Genomic DNA, 26,668 nt, shown 5'->3' with positions numbered 1-26,668 from the left:
ACTCAGAGTCTGTAGTTTTCTGCCCACGTACCCATGCCCGATAGATAATGCAGATTATAAGAAAACACCCTGTTTTGTCCTTTCACATTGGGCCGTTTCTTCATCCTGCGAATAAAATCGACTCTTCCTTCACTGTCGCAGTAAAGATGGCCCTAGGGCTCTCACCAGAGAGATGGTGAATCTTCGATGGGTGCATTGCACTAGTGTTTTGGGGTTTTTTGTTTGTTTCTTTGTTTTCTTTTTCTTTTTTTTTTTTTTTAAGATTTTATTTATTCATGAGAGAGAGAGGCAGAGACACAGGCAGAGTGAGAGAAGCAAGCTCCATGCAGGGAGCCCGACATGGGACTCGATCCCAGAACTCCGGGATCACGCCCTAGGCTGAAGGCGGCTCTAAACCGCTGAGCCACCGGGCCACCCTGCACTAGTGCTTTTGTTTTTTTTTTGTTTTTTTTTTTTGTTGTTTTGTTTTTTTTTTTTTTGCACTAGTGCTTTTGAAATGGGAAGTTCACACCGGGCAGGGATCCCATAAGACAAGGGACTGGTGAAGGTAGAAATAAACAGTGGTTGCTGTTCCTTGAATGGTTGCTTGACGTGGAGGCCTCATTATTTCCCCGTCTGAGCTAGGAAGGACTGAGGTCGCTTCCATCGACTGGCCGTTTTCTGCTCTGTAGCTGCTAGGACCCTGGCTTACGCTTTCTGCCACCGGCTGGACCCAGCCAGGGGGAAGGCTCTGAGCAAGTGTTAGCCTCGCCTGCCGGGCAGGCCGCTGGAACCCCACCCGCTCGCCTCTTGGCAAGCAAACACTGCTAGGTCCCCATGTGTGCCGGAACTGGGGTCCTTCTAGGCCTTGGGTATTTTTTTTTTTAATTTCTTTATTAACGAGGGGGGGGGGGCAGGCAGAGGGAGAAGCAGGCTCCATGCAGAGAGCCTCCAGGGTCACGCCCTGGGCCGAAGGCAGCGCTAAACCGCTGAGCCGCCCAGGGGTCCCCTAGGCCTTGGGTATTTTAACCAACCCTGTGAATCCCCTTGAAATATATCACGACTGGGATCCCTGGGTGGCGCAGCGGTTTGGTGCCTGCCTTTGGCCCAGGGCGAGATCCTGGAGACCCAGGATCGAATCCCACATCGGGCTCCCAGTGCATGGAACCTGCTTCTCCCTCTGCCTATGTCTCTGCCTCTGTCTCTCTCTCTCTCTGTGACTATCATAAATAAATAAAAATTTAAAAAAAATTTAAAAAAAAAAAAGAAATATATCACGACTGCAAATTGTCATTAACATAAGAATTCATTGTTACAGAATTTGCCCCCAAGGAGCCTGGCCCTCTGGGAAAGCTCCTGCATCCCGTGCCCTCGGGCAGCAATTGGGAGGGGGGGGGCGTCCCTGCCGGCCGAGGGCACCTGTGCCCCAAACCCACAGGCCTCTCTCTTCTGGAGGAAATGACCTGTTTTTCTCGCCCGCAGATGACGAGGAGGTTTCCCTGAGCGCCGAGCCCGAGGCCGCGGACACCCAGGACAGCCCCGGGAGCAGCCTGCTGGCCAGCAGCGGCGGGGGACCGCCGGCCGACGCCCCGCAGCCGTCGGGGAGCTCGCAGCCCGAGCCGCTGCCGCCGCCGAGCGGGGGCAGCGCGGGGGACGCTGCGGGGAGCTGGAGCGTGCAGCCGGCGGAGGGCGCTGCGGGTACCACCGAGGCAGGAGAGGACGGCGCTGCGGGAGCCGACGCGGCCGGGCCTCTTCTGGGCGCGGGGTGCGTGGACGCGGAGCCCGCGCCGAGCGCCGAGGAACTGGCCGAGCGGCTGGAGCTGGGCGGGGAGGCGCCCCCCGCGGGGCTGCCGGGCGCCGGGGAGCCCACGGAGGAGGAGGCGGCGGGGGCGGAGGAGGCGGAGGCCGCGGAGGCGGCGGAGAGCAGCGCGGGGGCCGAGCCGGCGGCGCAGGAGGACGACGCGGCGGCCTCAGAGCCGCGGGAGCTCGGGCCGCAGCCGCGGGCCTCGGGGAAGAGGAAGAGCCGGCCCTGCTCCTTGCCGGTGTCCGAGCTGGAGACGGTGCTGGCGGCGGCCTGCGGGGAGCCCGAGACCCCGCGGACGCACTACATCCGCATCCACGCGCTGCTGCACAGCCTGCCCTCGGCCCAGGGCGCCAGCGACGACGAGGCCACCCTGCGGGATGCCTCGGACAAGGACGGCCCGAGCGAGGCGGACACGCTCGCGGCCGCGGCCCCCGCCCTCGGGGGGGACGGGGAGGAGCCAGGCGGCGCCGCGAGCCCGGGCCACGCGGGCCCGGCCGACGGGCTCGACGGCGACACGCTGCCGAGCACGGGCAGCGAGAGCGACTCGAGCCCCCGGCAGGGCGGGGACCACAGCTGCGAGGGCTGCGACGCGTCGTGCTGCAGCCCCTCGTGCTACAGCTCCTCGTGCTACAGCGCGTCCTGCTACAGCGGCTCCTGCCGCAGCGCCTCGTGCCACAGCGCGTCCTGCTACAGCGGTGGCAGGTTCGCCAGCCACACGCGCTTCTCGTCTGTGGACAGCGCCAAGATCTCCGAGAGCACCGTCTTCTCCTCGCAAGACGAAGACGACGAGGAGAACAGCGCCTTCGAGTCGGTGCCCGACTCGGTGCAGAGCCCGGAGCTGGAGCCCGAGGCGGCCCCGGGAGCCGGGCCTTGGTCCGACGAGCTGGTGCCCCCCGCCGGGAGCACGGCGACGACCGCCGAAGGCCTGGAGTCCCCCGCGGCGGGGCCAAGCGGTCGGAGAGAAGGTTAGACCTCAACCCCGATGGCAGTGAGTGTAGGACCGCCAGGGGGACACAGGTGTCACCGACGAGGTGTAAACGCGAATGGCAGGTTCAGCCGCCTCTGGGGTTGCCCGGGGCCCGTGTGCGCCCATCCCATACATGTCTGTGTGCACGTGTATATGTGTGTGTAAGTGCTTGCCACCGCGGAGGGCAGGCCCCGCCTCCCTCTCGGTACACACCGAGAACGACACCTGGCGCACTTGCGCGAGCGTGCACTTGGGGTGCGTGTCTCGGTTTCACGCAGCCACTAGAACCGGCTAGTGCTCACGGTGCCCTTGTAGTCCTGGCAGTGACCGGGGCACCGGGGGTAGTGTCGAGCGACAGGCGCAGAGAATACTCGCCGGCGCCCGGTGGATCACGTATAAACAAACACCTGCCAACTTCCCACAACCTACCGAAGAGTAGCAATAAATGTGAATATAAATTGAAGAATATTGATCCTACCTCTGCTTTAGAGTTTAACTTAGCCTGTGTGCATCCGGAAATGTACAGCCTACGTCTATGTGTCACTTCTGTCCTCTCAGTTCTGGCCATGGTTGCTTTTTTTTTAGACTGTTATTCCGTTTATGAGATCTAAAAACAAAGCAGCTCTCACATGGCTCCCCATTCCCACTCCTGCCTCTGGCAACCATCAATCCCTTGCCTGTGCTCTTGAAAACCGCCAGAGGTTAGTGAAAGAAATTGAAGAAGACACAAATAAATGGAAAGATATTCCATGCTGATAGATCGGAAGGATCGATACTCTTAAAAATGTCCATACGACCCAAAGCAATCTTATTGCAAGATTCCATGCAACCCCTATCAAAATTCCAGTGGCATTTTTCACAAAAATGGAACAAACCATCTTATAATTTATATGGGACCATAAAAGATTCCAAATAGCCAAAGCATCCTTGAGAAAGAACAAGGCTGGAGGCCTTGCGCTCTCTGATTTCAAACTACAAAGCTATAACTAATTCTGGGTTTGTTTTTTGTTTTCTTTGTTTTGTTTTGTTTTGGCTATTTTGGCTAGTGGAAGGGAAAAATAACATGAAGTTGTCAATCACTTTGTTTCAAGTGGGATCCTTTTTTTTTTTTAATTTTATTTATTTATTCATGAGAGACAGAGAGAGGGGCAGAGACACAGGCAGAGGGAGAAGTAGGCTCCATGCAGGGAGCCCGACATGGGACTCGATCCCAGGTCTCCAGGATCACGCCCCGGGCTGAAGGTGGTGCCAAACCATTGAGCCACCTGGGCTGCCCTCAAGTGGGATCCTAATCCAAAAGCTGCCACCTTTAGTTTTAAAGTATCTTCTGTACTTTACCCAAAGGTATTTCTTCTTAGTCATGCCTGTGGAATCATCTATAAAATTAACTTGCATTTCTTTATCCAGAACTGGGAGCCATCTTCCCGTCCAGTGATAGTGACATGGAGAAACAATTCAAAGGTCACATAAAAATAGGAAATAATTCAGTTGCTTTAAAGGAGAAAAATCTAGATTCCACTATTTTTATACTGTTTACATTAGTCTCCAAACAGAGGTGATGGTATTGCCTCTAGATTGTAAGCTCATCAAGGGCCAGGACTGTATTTTCCCCATGTTTGACTGTCAGCACCTAAACAAATGCCTGGCACCTGCAGATTTTTATAGTAAAAGTGAGCACAAATATTAATCCTGAGTATACAACAGTGCCCAAGTCTACGTTTCAGAGAAAAGAGTGAGGGACAGTGGCACATGGGATAAGGAGAAGTGCCAAGAGTTTGATAAAGAGAAACACAGGGAGGAGGACCACAGCGACATACACTGTGGAAAGGTACCATTGAGTATGGGACGGACAACTCCTGTCTTTAATGAGGATGTTTTGATTCCCTCTGTTCTGAGCCAGATGCTATGTGCTGAGCACAGGAAGGTGGATAAGTGGCAGAAAGTGTGAAAGGTGCTCAGTAATCACAACAGAATTAAAAATGATTACAGTACAAGGAGATTTGGGGATACACACATAAAGGGCACAACCAGAAGCTGGCAGGGATGTTTCAGTCCAGAAGCTGACCAGCTTTTTCTGTAAAGGGCCTGATAATAAATACTTTAGGTTTATAGGTCAAGAGGCAAAATCAATCAACTCTTCTCACCAAAGGCTATTTTTTTTAACAGTTTTACATTTAAAACTGTAATAACCATTCTTAACTCTGAGCCACATAAAATCGAGGCCAGATTCACAGTTTGTCAACCTGCTGTAGCCTATGGTATATATTTTGACCACCGTGTTGGGAGACAATCCACCTATGGTTCATTGAAAATTGGTTCATGCTACATAAAGGCATGTTTTACAAAAAAACAAAAACAAAACAAAACAAACAAAAAACACTGCCCGTGCCCTCAAGGGAGTAACAGCCCAAAAGGAAGGACAGGAAAGAGTTTCAGGGCCAGAGCAGAAGTCTTTGCAGGGCAGTTTCTAAAGAAATTTCTGAATATCTGAAATCTGCCGACTGGAAACTGAAAAACAGCTTAGGAAGCACCTACAGCTTCACTCTGGTGGTTGCCAGGGACAATCTGAAGATTCCTGAGATGGTCAATCTCATGAAAGCTGGGCATGTGTTGGCACAGCCTGTCTTCCCCTGCCACCCCCCGCCCCCAGCTGAGCTACGTGTCCCAGATGTGGCTCTGTCCCTCGCTGGCACCTGCCCCAAGAAAGCAGGGCTTCACCACAACGTGCCTGATGTCTGTGAGTGTCTTCCAGAAGAATCGCTATTACCCCTTTACTGTGACTTCTAAGACCACAGACTCTTTCAAAGGCAGCTAGGCTAGACTTACCATACACATGCCCACAAACTGAGTCTGCAGCACTTTATGGAAGATGCGTCCTGTATCTACTTTTTGCTTTTTTCCCCCCCTCTATGAAAACCTCCTTTTTTTTTTAACCTCAACATAAAATAGTTTTTAAAAACTGTCTGCAGATCGAATGAAAAGAGCGATATAATGTTGTGGTTTGAGCTCTGGAGCCAGGCCCCCTAGATTTAATTCAGTTCCACCACTTCCTAGCTGTGACACCCAAGCCAACCTACCAGAATGCTCTGTGTTCCTCGGGTGTGAAATGGGTGTAAGGGTAGACTCCGTCTCAAGGGTAATGGGAAGGATTAAATGACGTGATATGCAGGAAGCGCTTGGCTGTCTCTGATTAATGGTTCTTCCAGGCAGATAAGCAGTGAGGCTAACTTTTAAAGTGGAATATGTTTCCTTCTCAGGGATCCTAGCAGGTGTGAACACTTGCTTTGTGTTTGAGGCAAGGGTGAGTGTGTGGAGTCGGGGCCTCCTGCAGAACAGACTCGCTTGCTTCTTCCTTGCGCTCCATCCATTCGGTGGGCTGAGCTGCGCCAGTCACATCATTGCATTTGCTTGGGGTTCACGAGCAGGTGGGGTCAGCTCCATTAACCCTGGCAAACAGCAGATATATGTTTCCACTAGCTTGGAGGAGTAATTACCTGATTGGTTGAATTAATTACAAGAGGTAAGTTTGTTGTTCTTTTTAAGAAACCAAATTAAAAATGCAGCAGCTGGTGACATAACAACTATGCCATTGCTCTCTAGTTTTTGCCACTAAGCACTTACAAGGACAAACATGACTGTGAGATCCACTAAAGAGAGCCCCTATCAAAAACAGGAGTCAGTCCACGAGGAGCTGTGCACTACCACGAGGGGCCCCTTCCTCAAGGCCCCCCCACCCCAGATTCTAGTAACATAACAAAGTTTGCCCAAGAAATCTTAGGTACTTAACCTTGAAGAGGACCCGTTATTCCCGAATGCCTCTCTGTTTTTGTTTTACAGTTAGCTCTGGAATCAAACTGCTACATTAAATGTAACTTCCTTCCTAATTAATTTTTTTAATCAGTTTTATGGATCTAGACTGGGAAGAAATTACCACCCTTCCCGTGTATGGAACATTCTAGGAAATGTTTGAAATTTCAGATCCCATAAAGATCTTAGCCACTGTTTTTTGAGTTTCTCTCCTCTTTGACCTAAGGGATAATGGAACACTTGCTATTTGCTTCAGCCATGGAGGGCAGAGGAAGGAGAAGGCCCGACCTTTGTCCTCTGGCTAATAGAGACTATTCCGAGAGAGCCAGGAGCATGGGAGTTAGAGGGCTACTGCTCTGAATGGGGGCCATCTCGTGGCTTAGGCCCTTCTAGGTCTCCAGAGGTCAAGAGCCAGTGCCTCTGATGATGTGCCCCAAACAGCTGGTGCTCTGGCCTCCCCTCCACACAGCCACTCTCATGCAGTATCATCAGGACCTGAGGACGTCATGGACGTCATGAAATAGGAAATAGGAACATCATTTTAGGACATCATTGTTCAGTTCATTATAAATCTGGCTGACAGTAATATTAACTATGTCTATAATAATCGGGGCATGCATTCTGTGGCTGTGTTTATTTCTAAAATTTCTCCATGTCTGTCTTTCTTCCTTCTATCCCATTTCTGTGTCTCAAGTTTTCCTGTCTCAGTCTTTCTGCCTCTTATCTATTTCCTTCGTCTCTTGTCCTCTTCTCTTTCCAGAGTACCCTGGCTTGTCTGATTTTTCCTCTGAATAGTCTGGAACAGTCACAGGATCCCATAGCTAGTTGGCTCCCCACTCCAGTCCCTAAGCTTCCATACCATAGGAATTTACCTTCTTGGTCCACCAATTCCTCAACCCCATCTTGAAAAGGCACCATCTAAGAGTTTCATTCTAAAAACAAACAGAATCTGAAAAACAGCCTCTTGGGAGCCCCCTGATGAAACCTATCCAGATAAGGACCTTTGGTTTTGCGTGGGCTCATGGAGCTTTTATGGGACTTTATAAATGCTGCACTTCCCTCAAACAGGCCTGTTTCTTTAGCTGGGCTAAAGTCAGGCTCTGCTCATTTTCTTTTGTGTCCCTGTCTGATGCCACCTTCCCATCAAGAAAAAGTCAGGTGGTTCCAGAATCAGACCCTGACCCCACATATTGGTCTGTGTGGTACAGATCATAGTCATGATGTGTTTATTTTCTTTGGGGTTTTGAAAAAGTTTCCCCTATTTGCTCTCTCATGAATGGCTGTGAATGTACCAAACTGACACACACACACACACACACACACACACACACACACACACACACAAAATAGATTGCCCACTCTGGGGGTTTTTTCTCATAATAGTTTGTTTTACAGTCATGCTTTTGTGATGACCTTGCTGCAGCAATGAGTGAATCTGAATGTCTTGACTATCTTGTCCATAGGTGAATGTCCTATACTCCATAATTCCCAGCCAGTAAGCCAGCTTCCTTCCTTGAGGCCTGAACATCATCACTACCCAACAATCGATGAGCCTCTTCCACCAAGTAAGCTTTAGTTTTTAAATCTGTGTCTTAATTCTTCCTATCAAGTCTAAACAGGTCAGTATGAACTTGTATGTACACATCCAAACTCTTCCCCAACTCCATGCCTTACACTGTTATAAAAACAAACAAACACACAAACAACAGCAAAAGCCATGGCACCTTCTATAAACATGGGGTGTTTTGTCTAATGATTTCAGTATGTGATCTCGAAGAGATAATCCAGAACCTTCAGTGCCCCTCAACTTCGGAAACGGTATTTCTTTACAAGACTTGACCAGTCCTTGCAAACTGTACCTGATCTTTAAGTCCTAAATTTTACTATTTTATATTTAAAAATTCACAGGTCAAGATAGAATAATCCCATTTGTTCTCCATTGGACCTGTTATATCATAGGCACCTCCGTATAATAAAACATTCAACCCATCAGGACACAAGAACTTGTGTTTTCCTTGCTGTAAGTTCCATCAATAAGTGACGGTCTATTTCTTCTGTATTTCTTAGGAGCTTCCAGAAAACATATCATCTTTAGGGATGGTATTCCATGTCATTTTCTCCTGGTAACTATGTAACTCATTATTATTTAACTAGTCATTTGAACTTGGGAAAATCATTTAAAATCTCAGAAACTCAGTTTTCTTATTTGTGAAGTAAAGCCTTAATTTTCTCAGTGGTTAAATTCTAGATGTGGGCTAGTTAGTCCCTAGATATCATTCTAGCTTTTATAACCTTATAATTCTACATTATAATACATTTCTACAAAGGAACTGGTGCCCTGGACATTATACATTCACTTAGCCTCATATATGTTCATGAATAATTCGGAAACATCTCTGTTTTGGCTTAGGCTTATTTTTCAAGCAAAGATAACCTTTAAATTTGACAAATTTTACAACTGCAAAATCTTGCCAGGATGCAAGGAATTGATGTTTCTTTATATTCCTTTGCCTGTGCTTACATTAGTAGGTTACAGTTTTCAAAAGAAAAATGCTTATTCCCTAATTCATCTATTCTTGGTAATGTGAAATATTTTGCATTTACACCATTCTTGTCCTGTTCAGTTGTAATTTACAGGTGAGAAAACAATAAGTACCTTTTAATACGTAAACATGTAAAAGAATTTATTTTGGAGGACCAAGGCAAATATTATGCTATTTAACTTTTGATACGTGATTTCTTTATTTATGCATAGATTTATGGATAGTCCACAAATGACTAGTAAAATTTGTGTCACTATACTTTCTACTTAGCACTTATGTAAACTATATCTATAGCCTGTTGTCTGCAGGGAAGGAACATTATCCCACAATAGATAACCTATCAATGCGTGTGGGCATGAATTGACTTCCAATCCATGCAAGAGTAATAACTAGTTATACATAAAGACCTTGTAAATAATTGAATATAAGTCTGTTTTAAAGACTTACTTTACATGAGCTGTTTTCAATAGTGAAAACAAATTTCTCCAGTTGGGTTTCAATTCTCTGTTCATTCAGCGCTGAAAAATAGGACAAAAGTTGGTAGTGAAGCCTAACAACAGAATTTTCTTAGTCTCATATAGTACATGGATGACTTCATTCCTGATAGTCATTCATTCAACAAATACTCATTAAACGCTTGTGCTGTGTGAAGCACTGTTTTAAGTAAACAAAACAAAGATCCCTGCCCTCGTGGAGGGTGAGTCTAGCCTGGCAGGGACCCATCCATAATAAAAAAAAAAGTACACAAGGCCATAGTGTTGCATGTTACAGGGTAAGAAGTGCTATGGGAAAGCACAAGCAGAGTATGGGCAAGGGGGTTTCAGAGTATGAGGTGGTGGCTGGTTCACCATTTTAAATAGGGTGGTCAAGTAGGCTTCATTGAGAGGCAACATTTGGAGCAGGGAGGTAAGAGGGTGATCCAGTGGAAGGAAGAGCTTTCTGAGAAAAGAGAACAGCCTGCCTGGTCAGTTGGAGGAACAGCAGGGAGACCAGTGTGTCTAGACAGATTTAGGAAAGGAGAAAGCAGTGGCTGTTAAGGTCAGGGAGATATCAGGGAGCCAGATCACAGAGGGCCTTGTAGACCATTTAAGAGCTTTGGTTTTTACTCTGGATGCAAGGGGAGCATTTTAGGTTTACAGCAGAGAAAGATCTTCCAAATTAGACTTTGAAAGGTCTTCTGCGGTTGCTCTGTTGGCATTAAGTTTTGAGGAGGAAGGACAGAAGCATGAGGCCCAACATAAGGTTATTGCCATGGCCCAGGTGAGAGGCCGTGGCGGCTAGGGCCAGGGTGGGAGCAGTGGAGGTGGTCAGGAGTGGTCACATTCTAGACATGTATTTTGTAGGTAGATCTGCTGATGGATTAGTTGTGGTATGTGAGACAAAGATAGGAATCAAGAATGAGCTCAAGAATTTTAGTCTAGAAGGATGGAGTTGCCTTCAGTGGGGATGGGAAGGGAAGGGTGCAGATAGAGCAGGTTTTGGTGGAAAAGATCTGAAGCGTGATTTTGACCACATTATATTGGAGATGTCATCTAGGTAGTTATGTCACGAAGGCAATTGGATGTGTGGCTGAAGTTCAAGAGAAAGGTCTAGACTACAAACACAGTATTGCATTTGTTAAAGTAAAAAGAAAAAAAAAGAATAATCTTACAGGTTTTGTTAGTATAATAACTAAAGATAATACAGTATTAGGCTCTACATTGTCCTAGACTTCATGGAAAGGATATAATTTTGTATTTGCTAGGTCTTACAGTCACAAATGAATTACCTTAACTTGCCCCAGCATCATAAAGGTAATCGCTGGCAGGAATCTGTCTAGGCAACCCAGTGCCATATCCATGAGGACATGCTGAGGCCTAAAGCTCTATATGAAAATTCTTTCTTTACACAATATGTCAAAGTAAAGTCTTTACAAAGCAACCCAGAAAACATGCTTATAATTTTTAAGTACACCCAGTTATCACTTTCTGATTATAAGAATTTAGCATTATGCATTTAATAATTAGTGCTATTAGAAATTTAATATATTGATAGAAGGGCCTGTCTGGCTGGCTTGCCATCCTTTTCCATGAGAGATTTGGAAATATGGAAACTTGTAGAGAGAAATTATTATTATTAACAATGCACCATTTAGTAGTGTTCTCCTTGGAGAATTTATGAGACTGGAGCTGTGTCTTTGAAGCAATCCTTCCTTTACTGTGGGAACCAGTGGGCAGGGGCATTAGTTTCTCAGCAATGTGCCATGGGACCTGGCATAGTTTTTTGTTCATAGGGAGTGCTGGGAAGAGATTATAATACTGAAACAGATACCATAATACTCTTCAAAGCTTAATGTTCATTCTTTGTTGGAGAACAGTCAGGTTGAGTTCAAGAAAAAACTGTCTAGTTGCTCCTAGTTTGAGAATCACCAAAATTTCAAAATTTGGGGATCAAGATTAATTACCTAGTAGTCACACATATACACAGGTTTCATCAATGAGCTATTTAACATGCACAACCAACAGTTGAGCTGGATTATCCAGTATTCAATTTTAATCAATACTTCCTAAAATATACAATCTGACTACATTTCCCCTTCAATTTGTCTTAGATGAGGTAAATTTGGTGTTTTTTGACATTTTGGTTTCCATTGGGCATTGTTCGGCGACTCCTCAGGTAAATGTCAGACATAAGCCATAATCTTCACAGATGTACCACGCACACATAAAACCATAACTATACCAAATCTATTGATTTTTTTTATTTTAAAAAATTGAGAGTTGCTATGTCATTACCTGAATGATAATTCTTCAATAGAATTGTTAATATCTCACCTACTCCCAAAAGCTATGGACCTTCTTACTTAAAAGGCTGAATAGTTTTCCTCCATTTGCAGTCATTTTTGCTTTTTCTTAGTCTAACGCATTTTTCAGCATAACTTTATCATGAAGCTGTTATTTCCACCACATTTTCACGTGTGGACTCTAAAAGCTTTGCCCATCGCTCTACAGCAGACATTGCTCTTCTGTGTGAAGCTCAGATATGTGTGTATTACTTCCAGCTCTCCCAGTTTTGAGGACTTTTCCACCGCACCCTACCATCCATGCTTCCACGTTTAGTTTGTTGGTTTTGAAATCTGAGAAGCAAAGGAATTTATCTTTATCTCGGGCTCCCTCTACTGTCTGAGATGGTTATTTATCAACAAAGAGGTACTTCAGCGCTCAAAGTGTTGGTAATAGCTGTTATTGGTTTGGTTTGGTTTGGTTTGGTTTTGCCAAGAGATATTTGGCAGCCACAGGTGGGCTGAAAAATACACTGTGAATTTACAACTTACCAAAAGGATGATTGGAAGGGATCACATCCTTCCATTCTTCCTCTCAAGAGGAAGGACAATCAATTAAAGTTACTAAGTATTAGATAAAGGTCATCCAAATTTTCAGGTACAGTATCCTAGAACTGGAGTGAAAAGTGGTTTTAACATTCCCTCACTGACTAGTCAGTGTGTCTCAGATTTAGCAAAGAAAGGATTCTCCTGCATCAGACTGTCTACCCCCACTGGAGGATGTTTCCGGTCTTCCAGCTGTAATTTGGGTGGCCCACCAAAGTGACAGGGTGGAAATGGTCAAAGGAAGAAATAAAGTAAACATCAGGCTTCCTCTTTAGACAATAGTAGAATTTGAACATAGGTCATAGTTGAGGAACCCCAGATACTACTTAGGGGAAGCTGAGTCCAAGAGGCTGGTTTGTGGAAGACCAGGTCAGTTCTGGTCCCTCCAACGTCACGGCAGGTGCTGAGGGCGGCGTCTGGCCTTCAGCAAGTAAGCAACCGTGAGTTCTACCTGCGGAAGACCTGGCAGTGTGTCTGTTTCATATGACTCAGTAGTTTGTCCTTGACTTTTCTTTTTGCCTTTCTGTCACACACTAGACTGGGAAGCTCGCATTGACAGCCACGGGCGGGTGTTTTATGTGGACCATGTGAACCGCACAACCACCTGGCAGCGTCCGACAGCAGCAGCCACCCCTGATGGGATGCGGAGATCAGGGTCCATCCAGCAGATGGAGCAACTCAACAGGCGGTTGGTGATCAGCATGCGGTTAACCCCTGGGAACCCCTGGGAGATGAGAATGGCAGCCAGAGGACCCACCCCCCTTACCCTTTCCTGCTCAGATTGTATGAGGAGACCGGAAAGTAGTTCTGTATCTTAAGAAACCCATCTCCAGTAGGTCCCTGGAAAGCTAGATTTAGAATTTGGGGGCAGGAGACCGACCAAGCCCGAGTGTCATTTCAAGATGGGGAATCCTCTGAACTTCCTGATGGCACAAGGTCGAAACCAGTTGTTCTTAGCCAAGGGTCCGTAGACCAACCCCTGCCCCAGGTATTCACTGAGGATGCCCTTGTTTCATGAGCCCTCCAGAAGTTGCATGCAAAATTATATTTTTCTGTCAGACTGTTCCTTATGTGTCATGAGATTCTCAATAGGGCCCAGAACTCAAGTGGTTTAAAACATTCCAAGGCTGGGTTCCGTAGAATACTGAGCGCTTCCTGCAGAAAAAGAAACTGCATAAACCACTCTCTTCACGTCTACCCTGGTCTCTTGGTTGCTATACACTCAGTAATTCCTACAAGGCTGTCGTCCTAGAAAAAGAAATGTCTAAAAACACTTTTTGAGAGTTGGGTTGTCTTCAAACTAGAGCCTTGCTAGTGAAATTGTAGAGACGCCATTTTGCTTTTGGAGAATTGGGTTGTCTTCAAACCAGATCCTTGCTAGTGAAATTGTAGAGATGCCATCTTGCTCTTTGAGAATTGGGTTGTCTTCAAACTAGAGCCTTGCTAGTGAAATTGTAGAGATGCCTTTTTGCTTTTCCTCTACAACTGAGACCCTCAGTGGTATTTCTCTCGTGCTGCAAGCCAGCGTGAGCATCACAGGCAAACTCGTGCTTCTTCCTTAAGGCTGGATGGCAGCTCCGGGATCCTCTCAGTAGCCGGGAACACAAACTGCAGGCTTCGACTTTGGCGGAACCCGCGTGCCACCTCGTTAGGATGCAATAAAGTCAGAAGGAACGATGCAGAATAAGGAATTGGAAGTTAACTGTATCAGCCAGAAAAATTAAAGGGACAATTTAGTCCTGTGAAAAACACATGGGGGCGAAAACCGGAGCTTCGGGTTCCTGTTGTAGGCCAAGGAGCACGCCCAGTGCAGATCCCCAGGATGCTCTTGGGGCTTGAGCATTCAGAAGCCCTTCACTTTGCATTTCTTCTCCAGCACTAGCTGAGCGTGGCGGGTCCCTAATGAGAAGCACGTTCCCTTGGCAGTGCGTTTCTCTACGGTCATCCCCAGGTTTATTAGCTTTATTAGCTGCGAGTGCGCCGCAGACCCACGGGAGAGCCCCCTCCCGGTGATCGCATCAGAACCCCTGTAACTACACGGGGGGACCCGGCAAGCTCATTTCACATGGAGACCGGGTGCAGGTTCCAGAGGCAGAGGGAGCCTGGAGATCTGTCCTGGCAGAACCGGAGCAGAGGGGCTGTTAACTTGGTTAGCAAGGCTAAGAAAGACGGGGAGCATCAGCAGGCCACATCCGGGAGGGGTGCACCCCTTGCACCCCGAGCACTGAGGAAGCAGTGCACTGAAGCAGAAGCGACCCCCCTGACCTAGGACGGAAGAGGCCACGGGCGTTCATCGTGTCCAGGTTGTATAATATGAACACCCGGCCCCATCCGTCCTGAAGCAGGCCCCTGGAGAAGCTTTTGCAGGCTTCCCTGTGTAAGTTCCTGTGCCCTCCCGTGGACCTGGACACCCCCAGAGAGGCAGCCAGGCTCTGCGGGACAGGAAGGCTTTTGCAGGCTTTTGCTGCATCTGTCCGGACGGAAAGAAAGAACAGGACTTGAGAAAGTATTTATTTCTTGTGAGAAAACCCCACTTAGGGAAGGTCAGATAACCCTGAGATTCGCAGCCAGGCTCTTCAGCACTGATCGTATCCTATTGCTTTGAAGCAGGTAAAGGTTTCCAGTGGTCTGACATGATGAGCAGCCACAGAAAGTTGCCGCCAGCTTCGCTCCATCCCCACGGGGCCCATTCTTGATGACCCGTGGTTGGTCCTCAGGACGAAGTTACAACAATCCCTGTCTCGCAGCAAAGCAGAAATATTTCCCAGTGTCGCAAGGAAAACCTTCTTTCTCCACGTCTAAGGTCTTTGGCCAACTTGACAATTAGCATGAGAAACATGGATGGGAGAAGAGCAAACTTGATGTTGTACGTGTGGAAGCTCAGAGAAACAGGCGCCCCAGAGAAACGACCAAAGCAGGCAGCTTTTGTACCTTTGAGGCAAAGAAACATTTTTTGTGTGTGTGAAGACTTGACAACAAAGTTTGGCCCAGGGGTAGGTAGTAAGTTAGTGAAGAGGAGCAGGGTTTGGTGACACAGCCTTCTTCACCCCGACTCCCTGTCTGTCCCTGGTGATGGGGCTAACGCCACCCTCCAGGTGCGGGCAGGTACCTTCCCGTGGGGAAATCACTCCCTGCCTCCAGGAGGACGGCGCAGGGTCGGAGCATCCTTCTGCATTGGTTGTTTCTTAAGTAACTTTAATTCAAAATAATAACTATGCCCCAAAAAGGTATGTTTTGGCGTGGCCTGCCCTGGGCCCCATCAGAGGAGATTCCCTGGACCCCCGACAGTGTGGTTCTGAAGGCCATTTAAATGCGTGTGTGCAAGGCAGTGCACACTGAGAAATGCAGACTGTGCAAAGAGCCTGTGGTGAGTGCGCTGGGCCTGGCCACTCCCCAGACGCAGCTCAGCCTCCCCGGCCTTTAGGGCCTCACCACACGCTCCAGCTGCATAGACATGCCTGCCACACGGGTCATGGTTCCATCCTGCAAGGGCCCAAACATTGGGTGGTCCCTGCGATCGTCCCGGGACCCTCCATGCGGAGCCAGTGGTGGCGTCTTTGCGGCCCTGTGATCAGTCATGCCTGCCTCTCTTCCTTGTCCTTCTGTGTGACCCCCCGCAGGACCTGCCTGGGTCAGTGAAGGCCTCACAGGCCCCGGTGTCCAACAGTCTCTCTCATTAGTCCTCACGCTTTCAGAACATCCCAAATTAACTCAGTTTACCCTCACAGATATTTATTGATCACGCAGACAATATAAATGCGTCTTCTCACTTTCAATAATCAACTAGAGTTGTTGTTTTTGTTTTTTTTTTTTAGTTATTTGGATAAAGTTTTTTTTTATATTATTGGGGCATAGAGGTTTTAAATAGGAGAAAAGGTGAAGTATATATAATTCTACTACCCCAGGGTTTACCTTTTAAAAAAAATCCCAACTGTCTTTAATGTCCATGCGTACGCGTAGGCCTTGGGTAGCCGTGATAATATATACTTAGTTTTATATTCTCTTCTCACCACACTGAGCATTTGCATATTGCTACGGAGCCTCAGAGTATCATTTAAAAGGCCGCGTGGCATTCCAGTGAATGGATGAACTATAGTTAACTTAATTTGCCATATTGTCGGATGTTTTCCGTATCGCTTTTCATCGCTATTTTGGAAAAGGCTAAAGGCCCTATTAAATATTAGTATTGCCTCATAGTAGAGCGGTTCCTTGCGGTTATATTCTCAAAAGAGCAGGCCACAGGAGATCGCTGTGGCTTTGGTATTTGATATCCACACCTAATGTTTTCTAAAGCGTCTCTGCGGGCTCGCTCGCCAGCAACAACAGCTTCCCTTCCATCCCATCTTTCCGTCTTGGTTCTGTTGACTTAAGAGGTGCTCCTGGTATGTTTGGTTCTTACACTTCACTTCTTGCAGGGGAGGGTCAACTTTTTTTCCATAAGCTTTTCTTCTACTGACTGTAGCTCCTCCCATGAGAAGTGTAGGGTCTTGGGCTTTGTTTGGTTTTGCTCCGTTTTTGAAGGGTTTTTTTTCTTGTTTGTTTTTGTGTGTTCCTGTTCATTTATAAATCAGATATTCCAGCTGGCCTTCTTACCAATTTCCATAAACTCAATATAAAATCTGGCATTTTTTCCTGCAAAAGAAAAAGAGTGGGGGGAAGTGGACACAGAAGGATAATCCTTCATGAGATATAAGAGAACCTGCTTTCTGGCTTCCTCTCTCGTCTTTAAAACAGAGCCGGCGTCCGAGGCCGTCATCCTGCCCTCACTGAGCGATCCCTCCACGAAGTGCCATGCATCCTGCTTCCCCAAAGCTGTCTCTGAACTTCAGCAGAGATCAGGGGCGGGGTGTGCTACCTGGGATTTGAGGCTGTTGACTCAGAGATGGCACAAGACAACCAAAGTCCAACTGAGGACACAGCAGGTTGTGAAATTACTGGCATTTGCATCATCGAATAAGACCACATTGATTCATTAACATTCTCCTCTATGGTCGCTGCACCTTGGGAAGGAAAAGTGAGGCTACAACCTTCTGTTTGTCTGGCCCTGTTCTAGGGATCTATTGCTGAGTAACAAATCACCCAAACTTGGTGGCATAAAACAATGATTTCTTGCTTTCATTATTACTATTATTATACATCACCGTTTTTATTTCTCATGGTTCCCATGGCTGACTGGGTTCAGCGAAGCCATTCTCTCAGGTATTGTCTTGTGGTTGCGGTCAGAGGGTGGCTGGGGCTGGCGACCCACGTATCTGGAGGTTGATACTGGCTGTTGGCTGGGGCCTCAGCTGTGACCGTCACCCCAAACCCGTGGATCTCTCATGTGACCTAGGCTCCCTCGCAGCTTGGCCACTGTGCTCCATCCCAAACTGTCACTTACATTATCTTCAATCAGTCAAGGTAGCCGCAAGATCGTCCCAGGTTCAAGGGGAGGGTTTATTGATCCTACCTCTTAACAGATGAGTAATTCGGTTCTGGAAGAGCATGTGGGACTAAAAATACTGTTGAGCCATTTTTGGCAAATGCAACCTGCCGTGAGTCATGTAGGGGATCCTCCCGACAGCAGCTCCCTGGGTCTTCGGCAGTCCCATTCCTCCCCTGGTCAAGGTTACACGCTTCAGCAGCTTCTCACTGGCCCACTCTGTCCCTCCCACCGTGGTGGCACTTCCTGAGTTCCATCAGAGAGAATGTCACACGCAACCTTCCGTCCCCTTCCACACGACCTGCTGGCCACAGGCATGTTGACGTGGAAAATAAACAAGGACATTTCTCTATACAACCCTTTGCCCATTCCTGCCCCCCTCCATGCTGTCTTATTAGAGGCCTTCTCAGGGATGCCTCGCAGTGTCTGCTGCAGGCAGGGGTGTCTCCTGATGTGTCAGGAGTGAGTGGTGGAGCCTCTCTAGACAAAACACAACTTAAAGAAAGCAACCAGTGATTCTTGAACCTAGATGCAGGTAATGCTACCTAAAGGACTTCTTAGAAATGCAGATTTCAATTTTGTTTCCATTTCTGTGATTCTAACCACCACCCAGCTGATTCTCTTGCAAGTGGTCTGGAGACCACCCTTGAAAAAATTTTTTTAAAAAAAGGAATTCCTTTTGAAGGTCAAGGCAAGAGGTCTCTGGTCTTCAGAAGGCCTGCCACAGCAGACCTTGTCTCTAACGGTACGTCCCCCTGCCCCACGTTGGACTGTGTTTGGAGACCTGGTATTCACTGCTCCCTGGACTCTCGCTCTCCTCCTCTCTTCACATCTCCTCCTCCACCCCCACATCTCTGTCCTGGGCACAGGACTCACGTGGCACATTCCCTTGCCCGTTGGCTCTTGCATGCAATCAGCGACCTCCAGGTCAACACGTCCAGACCCACACCACAATCTTCCCTCCCCTCCTGCCTGTTCTCCTGCAGGTTCCTTTCCAGTGTTGGCTCCCTCACCTACCTGCCTGAGGCCCACACGTCCTGGTACCACTGGCGAGCTTCTCGGGGTTCCCCAAGGGTGAACCCCTCTGTGCACCTGATTCTATATTCCTTCCCTGCAAGCTCCCCACAGGTTCATACTGGCTTCCAAACGTAGGCACCCGGGTGCTTCCCCGTCTGTGTCTCACACATCAGGACAGCCTTTTCACACTGTCACAGTCGTGGCTTACCTGCCATTCCCCTGTGCGCTCGGAAGACGATATCACATTCTCATCCTGACTTGGGTCTAAAAGTCCAGCACAGGGCCTGGGCATATTGGAAGAGGTGGCAAATATTCAGTAAGTACCTGGGAAGGTGACGGACTGGCCGGCTGACTGGACGCATCCTCAACTTGGGAAGAAAAATAAGATGAGCCTTCAGATCAGCAGGAAACATTCATTTGTGGGCCCGCATGTCACAGTGTTTCCACAGTTCCTGCCAGTGGTATCAGTTAAAGATAAGTGAGTGGAACTATTATTCTGATTTGGCGACTCATTACCATAATGTGAAAATAATTTGATCTTCTTAGTTGTAACATTTTAAGTTCTCTCCCAAACCTTCGTTCTAGGCTTGGTCTGGTTTAGTTTAACGCAGGCCAGAGGCTGTGTGTGTTTTGTGACCAGTTATCCGTGTTCATGTGTAAAAAGTCACGACACTTGAAACGTGTCACAGTTTACAAAACGTAAAGAAGCCCGGTCATCGGGGGGTCCTCGTGCTGCCAGTTGTTCTGGTGTCTCACGGGAACTTTCCACATTCCTTTCCGGACATTCGAGACAGTTCTTCACAGATTTCTCCAGTTCGTTGATTCAGAGCATCAGCCCCCAACAAGCCAAGAAGCAAAAGTTAACTCCCGTCTCTCCATTTTCTGATGCAAAGGTATCAAAATATCCAGCGAACTATTGCCACAGAGAGGCCCGAAGAAGATTCTGGCAACCAAAGTTGTGAGCAGGTCCCAGGAGGAGGCAGTGGAGGAGGTGGGAGCGACTCAGAGGCCGAATCTTCTCAGTCAAGCTTAGGTAAGAGGGGGCGGGGGGCTGAGGCTGTGACCCCTGCCCTGCCCCGGGTACGGATGGCCTGGGGGGGCTCAGGGCGGAAGGGGAAGAGGCTTGGTGCCCCCAGTGGGAAGCACACGGGAGTTTCCCACCAGGAACGTAAAGGAGAAGTGAATTCGCAGTAAGAAACCTCATACTCGTGCATCAAGGCCATTTTTCCAGGGGCCTCATCATTTCTCGTCAAGTGAATGTATTTGTTGGTGGCTTTAAGAATTTTCCACTTATAAATAAAACAGTGCAATGAGGGCAGCCCGGGTGGTTCAGGGGTTTAGCACCGCCTTCGGCCCAGGGTGTGATCCTGGGGTCCCGGGATCGAGTCCCGCATCGGGCTCCCTGCATAGGTCCTGCTTCTCCCTCTGCCTGGGTCTCTGCCTCTCTCTCTGTGTATGTCTCAAATAAATAAATAAAATCTTTAAAAAAAAAAAAAAAGCAATGCAATGAAAATTCACGGTCTACTTCAAAGAGGCTCCGTGCCAAGACTAGGAATAATTATTTGTGTGCACTTAGAATAAAATACAAGTGCCCCCGAGGCAGCAACCTGGGAGCAAGGGGTCTCCCGGGGAGCTTACGGTTAGCGCTGCCCCCTGCACCTGTGCGCCTAACGCCGGCGGCCAGGCATCCGCCAGGGGCCTGCTTTTCACTTCTTTGAATCTGCCTGAGTGCAGCTCAGACGAGAATATTCAAAAGGCACCAGAAGACTGGCTTCAGCTCTTCTGCTTGCAACGATGTAAGGGCATCGCAGCGACATCCCGATGCACTTCCTCGGAGGGGGCCCGAATGATGGCCCGTCGGAAGCTCGGGCTCAGGGGGAGCAAGCAGGCCTGTGCCTGCAGTTGTGCCCTCCTGCGAGGCACAACAGTGGGCCTGGTCGTGCACATACCCAGTCCCACCAGCCACTGGAATTGTGTCCCTTCTCTACATTTAACCAGAGACACTAGCTACGCTGACTGGTTTAGGTATTTCTTTTAAAAATATATATATATTATTTATTTATTCATGAGAGACACAGAGAAAGAGAGAGGCAGAGACACAGGCAGAGGGAGAAGCAGGCTCCACGCAGGGAGCCTGATGTGGGACTCGATCCTAGGCCTCCAGGATCAGGCCCTGAGCCAAAGGCAGACACTCAATCCCTGAGCCCCCCAGGGATCCCCTGGTTTATATATTTCTATTTATTAATTTCTCAGAGATGTGATAAAGTGGCCGAGTAATTGAAAGCAGGAGGCAAAAAGGAAGAGAAAGTCTTTCTGAGTTTGGTATTGGGTCCCTTGGCATTTGCTGGGTAACAAACTGTTCCAAAGTGTGGAAGCTTAAACCTCCAGCCCTGCATTTGTCCCCCAGGTGGGCAACAGCAGCTGAGCCCCAGCGGGCTCACACACGTGTCCTGAGTCCGCTCTCCAGTCAGCTGTGGGCCAGCTGGCCTGACATGGCCTCGGCTGGGGTGGCTTGGCCTGCTCCCTAGCTTCTCATCTTGTACCAGACTAGGCCCAAGCTTGTTCTCGCAGTGGTGGCAGGGTTCTAAGGGACAGTGGGGACGCACAGACTTCTCGAAGCCCTGGCTTGGAATTTGTGCCAAGCCCTGTTACTTGAAGCAAGGCACAGGCTAGCTCAGTTCAACAGGGGGAGAAGCTGCACAGTCTCATGCAGGGAGGTGTGGATGCAAGAAGGTAAGAACTGTGCTCCTTTCTGCAAACAACCATGACTATGCTTAGCGACTCATGAAGAAAAGAAGAAAAAAGCCCCTGTAGTAGAAGGAACAAGACGCTCAAGGACTGGCACACGCACAGTGCTGGTCCTACACTATGACACCTGATCAGGTCACCATCGGGGACAGCAGTCGGCTCCAGCTGCCCCGTAGAGGCCAATACACGGGGGGCCAGGGCAGGGGGTGTAGAGAGAGAAGTACTCTATTTGAAATGACATTTTCCAATGCATTCATTGCTTTGCTTCACTTTTTCCAGATCTGAGGAGAGAAGGGTCACTTTCTCCGGTGAATTCACAAAAAATCACCTTGCTGCTGCAGTCCCCAGCGGTGAAGTTCATCACCAACCCTGAATTCTTCACCGTACTACACGCCAACTATGTGAGTGCTCCAGAACACACAGGGAGCCCACCTGGCTGCCATCAAAAACTCAAAACACTCCTTTGCAAAAGTTATTTGATAGATTATAGATGGTAGCATTTTAACTCAGGCAAGATTGAAAACAAAACAAAATAGCTCGATCCACTCTTTTTACTGTCTGTGAGGCCCCCCAAAAAGGGGGGGAAAAAGGATTTGGCAATGCTGTTGCTTCTTCAGGTTTTTGTTGGGCTCAAACGTATTAAGAACCGTGAAAGTCATTTAGAAACAAATCCGTGTTTCTATTATTGTTAAAATTTTAAAGGAATACGATTATGAAGTTGACAGATTCCCTTCAGCCTGAATCATTTTTATAAAATCACCTTCGTTAAAGAAATTTTAATATAGATTTCTCTTAGATAAATATCTAGTTTTCCTTTTAATAAAATTAGTTGTTCAAGTATCATGCTTAAGTTAAATTTAATATGTTTACATATATAATTATTTGTCTCTTTTTTTGTATTTTCAAGTAAGCAATGACATGCTATCACTATATTCATTAATTCTTTCATCTGACGAACATTTTGTGTAGACAGATGCAGATCTAGGTACAGGCGTCACAGAGGCAGTGTGACACCTGAACAGCACAAGCTTCCCAATTTGCGGAGCAATAGACATGTACAAAGACCAGTCTGAAGTGACAGGACAGGGCCCAACCTCAGGGAAGAATGAAAGGCTCTGGAAACACAGGAGATGCGACATAGGAGAGCGTCCCTGAGGAGGTGGCTGCTGAATTGAGTCAGGAAGGTTGCAAGTGGGTGGGAAGAAGCCCCAGAGAGAGGGAGGAAGGACACGGCTGTGAAGGGGTCTGGGGTCGGGTCTGCGAGGGTAGAACGTGGTGGGCAAAGGTGGGAAGAAGGGCTGGAGGATAAGTAACGAAACTCAGGTAAGTCGTGGGAAGGAGCCTAGCTATACTTCAGAAGCAGCAGAACCAACAGCAGTCCTAGGCATTTGCCTCGTGGGATCAGGTGTTTGATTAAACATCTTCTCCAGTAGAAGCGCAGGAAGACTGAAGGGCGGTAAGGTCAGAGGCTGATCCAACCCACAGGTGAGAGATGATGGAGGCCCCCCCTGAGGAAGGGGCCAGGCGTATGGAAAGGGGGAGCATGGTGATGGAGGTGGGCAAGAGTGAGGACTCAAGAAAGTCTGAGTCCTTTCCACTTTGGGCACCTGAGTTAGTGGGTGTCTCCATTAGCAGGTGCAATTATTTGTTTAGGCGACAGAGGCCATGGCCGGGGAGGAGACCAGTTTTTTGCAGGTTATATTTGACAGTCCTCCGGGACATCCATTGTTAGACCCAGAGCGGCTGCTCACTGGTGCAGGGCTGAGTCACAAAGGGGGACAAGGATGCTAGATACTGTTGCCCTGAAGCAGTGGGCATCAGGTGGCCCCTGGCCAAGAAGAGCCACCGCACCAGCCTGCCCGGCAGCGAGCAGTGTTTGCTTTCACCGCATGCACACCAGCCTTGGGTACTACCATAAGGTCACCATTTGGCACTCCTGAAGCATTCTCCCTTTCTTCTCATCCCCAACCCGTCCATACACAAAAGTTGGTGACACACCTCTGAAGTGTAGCCTTCGATCCCCAGGGACCCTAAATGGATCCTCCTTGTTGTAGACATAGAAGAGGAACAAGGGCAGACCGGTGCAGCCCGAGCAGCAAAAGCAGGGGAGAGACAGGAGCAATGCTCCCCGCAGTAGAGGGAGACCCAAGGGAGCCTGGCCTAGCTCTGGGAGGAGGAGGAGGAGGAGGAGGAGGGGAACCTCTGAGATGCACCCAGGAGGGCGACAGTGCCCAAGGCTGCGGAAATGCCCTAGAGATCACAAACGGGTCCATGTGTGTTGACAGTGCACATTCAAATTTGAGCAAGGTGTCCCCTTCTGAGGCTGCCCCCTCAAGGCCACGAGAAATCACTGTTAGCCATCAGGTTGCAGTACGTCAAGGCACTCAAGGCGTACTTCGTCTGTGTTTTTCCTACCCACCCCCCAACACCCTATCCCAATGGGCCCTGCCCCCCCCCAGGGTGCCTACAGAGTCTTCACCAGTAGCACCTGCTTAAAGCACATGATCCTGAAGGTCCGGCGGGACGCCCGCAATTTCGAGCGCTACCAGCACAACCGCGACTTGGTGAACTTCATCAACATGTTTGCAGACACGAGGCTGGAATTGCCCCGGGGCTGGGAGATCAAAACGGACCAGCAGGGAAAGGTGAGTGTGACTCCTGTCATCAAAGGGCTCCGTATCAGAAAAAGACCCAGGAGGAAGTGAGGGGGGAGGACAGGAAAGGTGTGTCTCAGAGACAGGCCATCAGCCACCAGGAGGAACAGAGGGGTACCTGCGGGCAGCAGGGCTTCTGTCCTGTGTAGGCTGTGGAGTGTCATCCCCGCCCTCTTGCCCGCTGATGCCAGTAGCAGCCCCACCAACTGGTGATATTGCCACAGATGTCCCCTGGAGGGCAAAATCCTGCCTGGTTGAGAACTGCTGCCTGTGTGCTTGGAACTTGAAAGCAGAGTCTGTTCAACGACCTTTCTATTGTTATGCCTCCTTAGACAGCTGACTCTCAGGGAATGAAATTATCAGTTAAATGGGAATGACATTATTAGATTACTTGTTGTGATTTTCCTAATGAGCCTTCAGTTCTCATTAAAACCACCTGGCAAACGTGCAGGGCATATTGGGCCCATGTGACATTCCTGGCTTGCATTTTGCCTTTGTGTGACCTTAGCCAAAACGGATCTTTCCCAGTGATGCTTTAGAAGCCTAGCTGAGTTCGCTACAGCAAAACTGTTCTTTCTTAATCACCACCAGTCACATCGATGTATTTATAGGACAGGCCAAACCGTTTATTAAAGAAATGTCTCTGTGTAATCTTTTATGATCTGCAGTAAATCCCTCCTTCTTTGAGGGTCAAAGGAATCACGAGTTTTGTCAGTAGACATGTCCCAGTGGGAAACTGCATTACACAGTTCCTGTCCTCTGTCATGGTGAATGTGTGAAGCCACAGTTCCCCAAAGTGGGCTGATAGGGTGTCATTGTCCCCTGGGAACCACAAACTCCTCCCCACAAACCCCTTAGCAGGTCTCAGGACCTGGACTCTCTGATGTGAAAAAAGGATGGTCCACTAATGCAAGTCTGTTAGTTAAGTACGTAGGACCAGCTCCTGGGCAGTTGGTTGAATTGGAAGAGGGCCTGGGGTGGGCGACATGGTTTATGTAGTAGAAAAGCCACTATAGCCAGAATCTGCTCCTAAGGACCTTCTCTTTTACTGGATGTAAAAGGGAATGACAACGACTTATGCTGTGAGGGCTTGGAGGTGTGCGTCACGGTGGGAAATAAAGATGTCTGAGCCAGGACAGAAAGTAAAGGAACATCTCATCAGAGCTGGGGTGCACAGGCCTCATCTCAGCGGTCTGTGGTGGCCATATTTACGTTTATTACTTAACTAAGTTGTCAAGAGTCCACCACTATGAATCAATGAACAGAAAGGGTCATTACGGTTTATTATGCAAATAGCACACTAATGCAAACACTTTGCTTAGCCTCAGATCTTCCAAAGGTCATAACTACACGCAGCTCTCCCACTAGGATGCAAATAGCCAGAGGCCCAGTGGAATGCCAGGAAAACCCCCAACCAAGCCATCAGCCCTGTTCCTCCAGGGCTCATCACACCAGCGAAGAATCACAGCAGCTGAGACATGTACCAAGAATTTTAGTTATTTTGAAATGCATATAAGGGAATTTCTGGCAAAACATTTTCCCCCTAATTCTGTTTAGTGAGATGGTATCATATACAAAAAAGAAGTCCTAAAATGAAGAGGACTTGAGTTTTGCTTTCAGTTATAACACAAACCAGCTGTGTGACGAAATGCATATACACACACAACACAAAATGGTCTAATTATTAATTGAGTGCACACAGACTCAGAGTTGGCAGAAAAAATCTCTAAGAAGCATACCAAGTACTGAATTGTTGGGGAGAAAGTAGCCTTAAATTAGAAATGTGTTATCACAATCCATAGAGTAGAGAGGAACAGTGGAGGATAGGGGGTAAAATAGGAGTAGGGGGACGTGTAGGAGCACCGCCCGATCCCATTCTAAACACGTGACCTGGGGCAAGTCCCTTTACTGTTCTGAGCCCCACTTTGTTCATCATAAAGTAGCACTAATTATTATTACCTTCATGATTTTATAGCCACGCGTAGAGTAAATAAGTGAATGTGGGAATCCATTATAATACAGCAGATTAGTAATATCTGGTCTGTGGGAATTATCCATACCAAAAAAAAAAAAAAAATCACATCAGACTGGCAACTGGGGAAAATACAAAAATACTTCATTGCTAAAGCCCATTGATAATGGAGATAGGTTTAGAAAAACATTTTTGGACTCTATTCTACAGGCTCATCCCTCTGACTTGGAAAGAATGTGCTGTACAGGAGCCTGGGATTTAGGAACACCACTCACTGAAAAATCAGGTGGTGCTAGCTCTCTATGCAAAAGATATCTTCATAGATGGCCAGAGAAGGTTCCAGAATGCCACATTACCTTCTTGTTTCTTACTCTGGCCAATCTACTTC

The 26,668-nt window shown here is 48.0% G+C and overlaps 1 protein-coding gene across 1 annotated transcript in view; it reads left to right on the top strand.

Moving 5' to 3' along the window:
• The window catches only part of HECW1 (HECT, C2 and WW domain containing E3 ubiquitin protein ligase 1), a 440,869-nt gene that overhangs the window by 328,799 nt on the left and 85,402 nt on the right, over nt 1-26,668 (top strand). Inside the window, exons 10-15 of the mRNA XM_041773230.1 lie at nt 1,462-2,748; nt 8,021-8,122; nt 13,005-13,155; nt 19,800-19,939; nt 21,934-22,055; nt 24,114-24,299. Coding sequence (XP_041629164.1) covers nt 1,462-2,748; nt 8,021-8,122; nt 13,005-13,155; nt 19,800-19,939; nt 21,934-22,055; nt 24,114-24,299 — 1,988 coding nt within the window. The remainder of the gene's footprint in view (nt 1-1,461; nt 2,749-8,020; nt 8,123-13,004; nt 13,156-19,799; nt 19,940-21,933; nt 22,056-24,113; nt 24,300-26,668) is intronic.

This window comes from Vulpes lagopus, chromosome 11 (genome assembly GCF_018345385.1).
Source record: "Vulpes lagopus strain Blue_001 chromosome 11, ASM1834538v1, whole genome shotgun sequence".
NCBI classification, from domain to species: domain Eukaryota; kingdom Metazoa; phylum Chordata; class Mammalia; order Carnivora; family Canidae; genus Vulpes; species Vulpes lagopus.
This window is presented reverse-complemented; position numbering and strand designations above follow the sequence as displayed.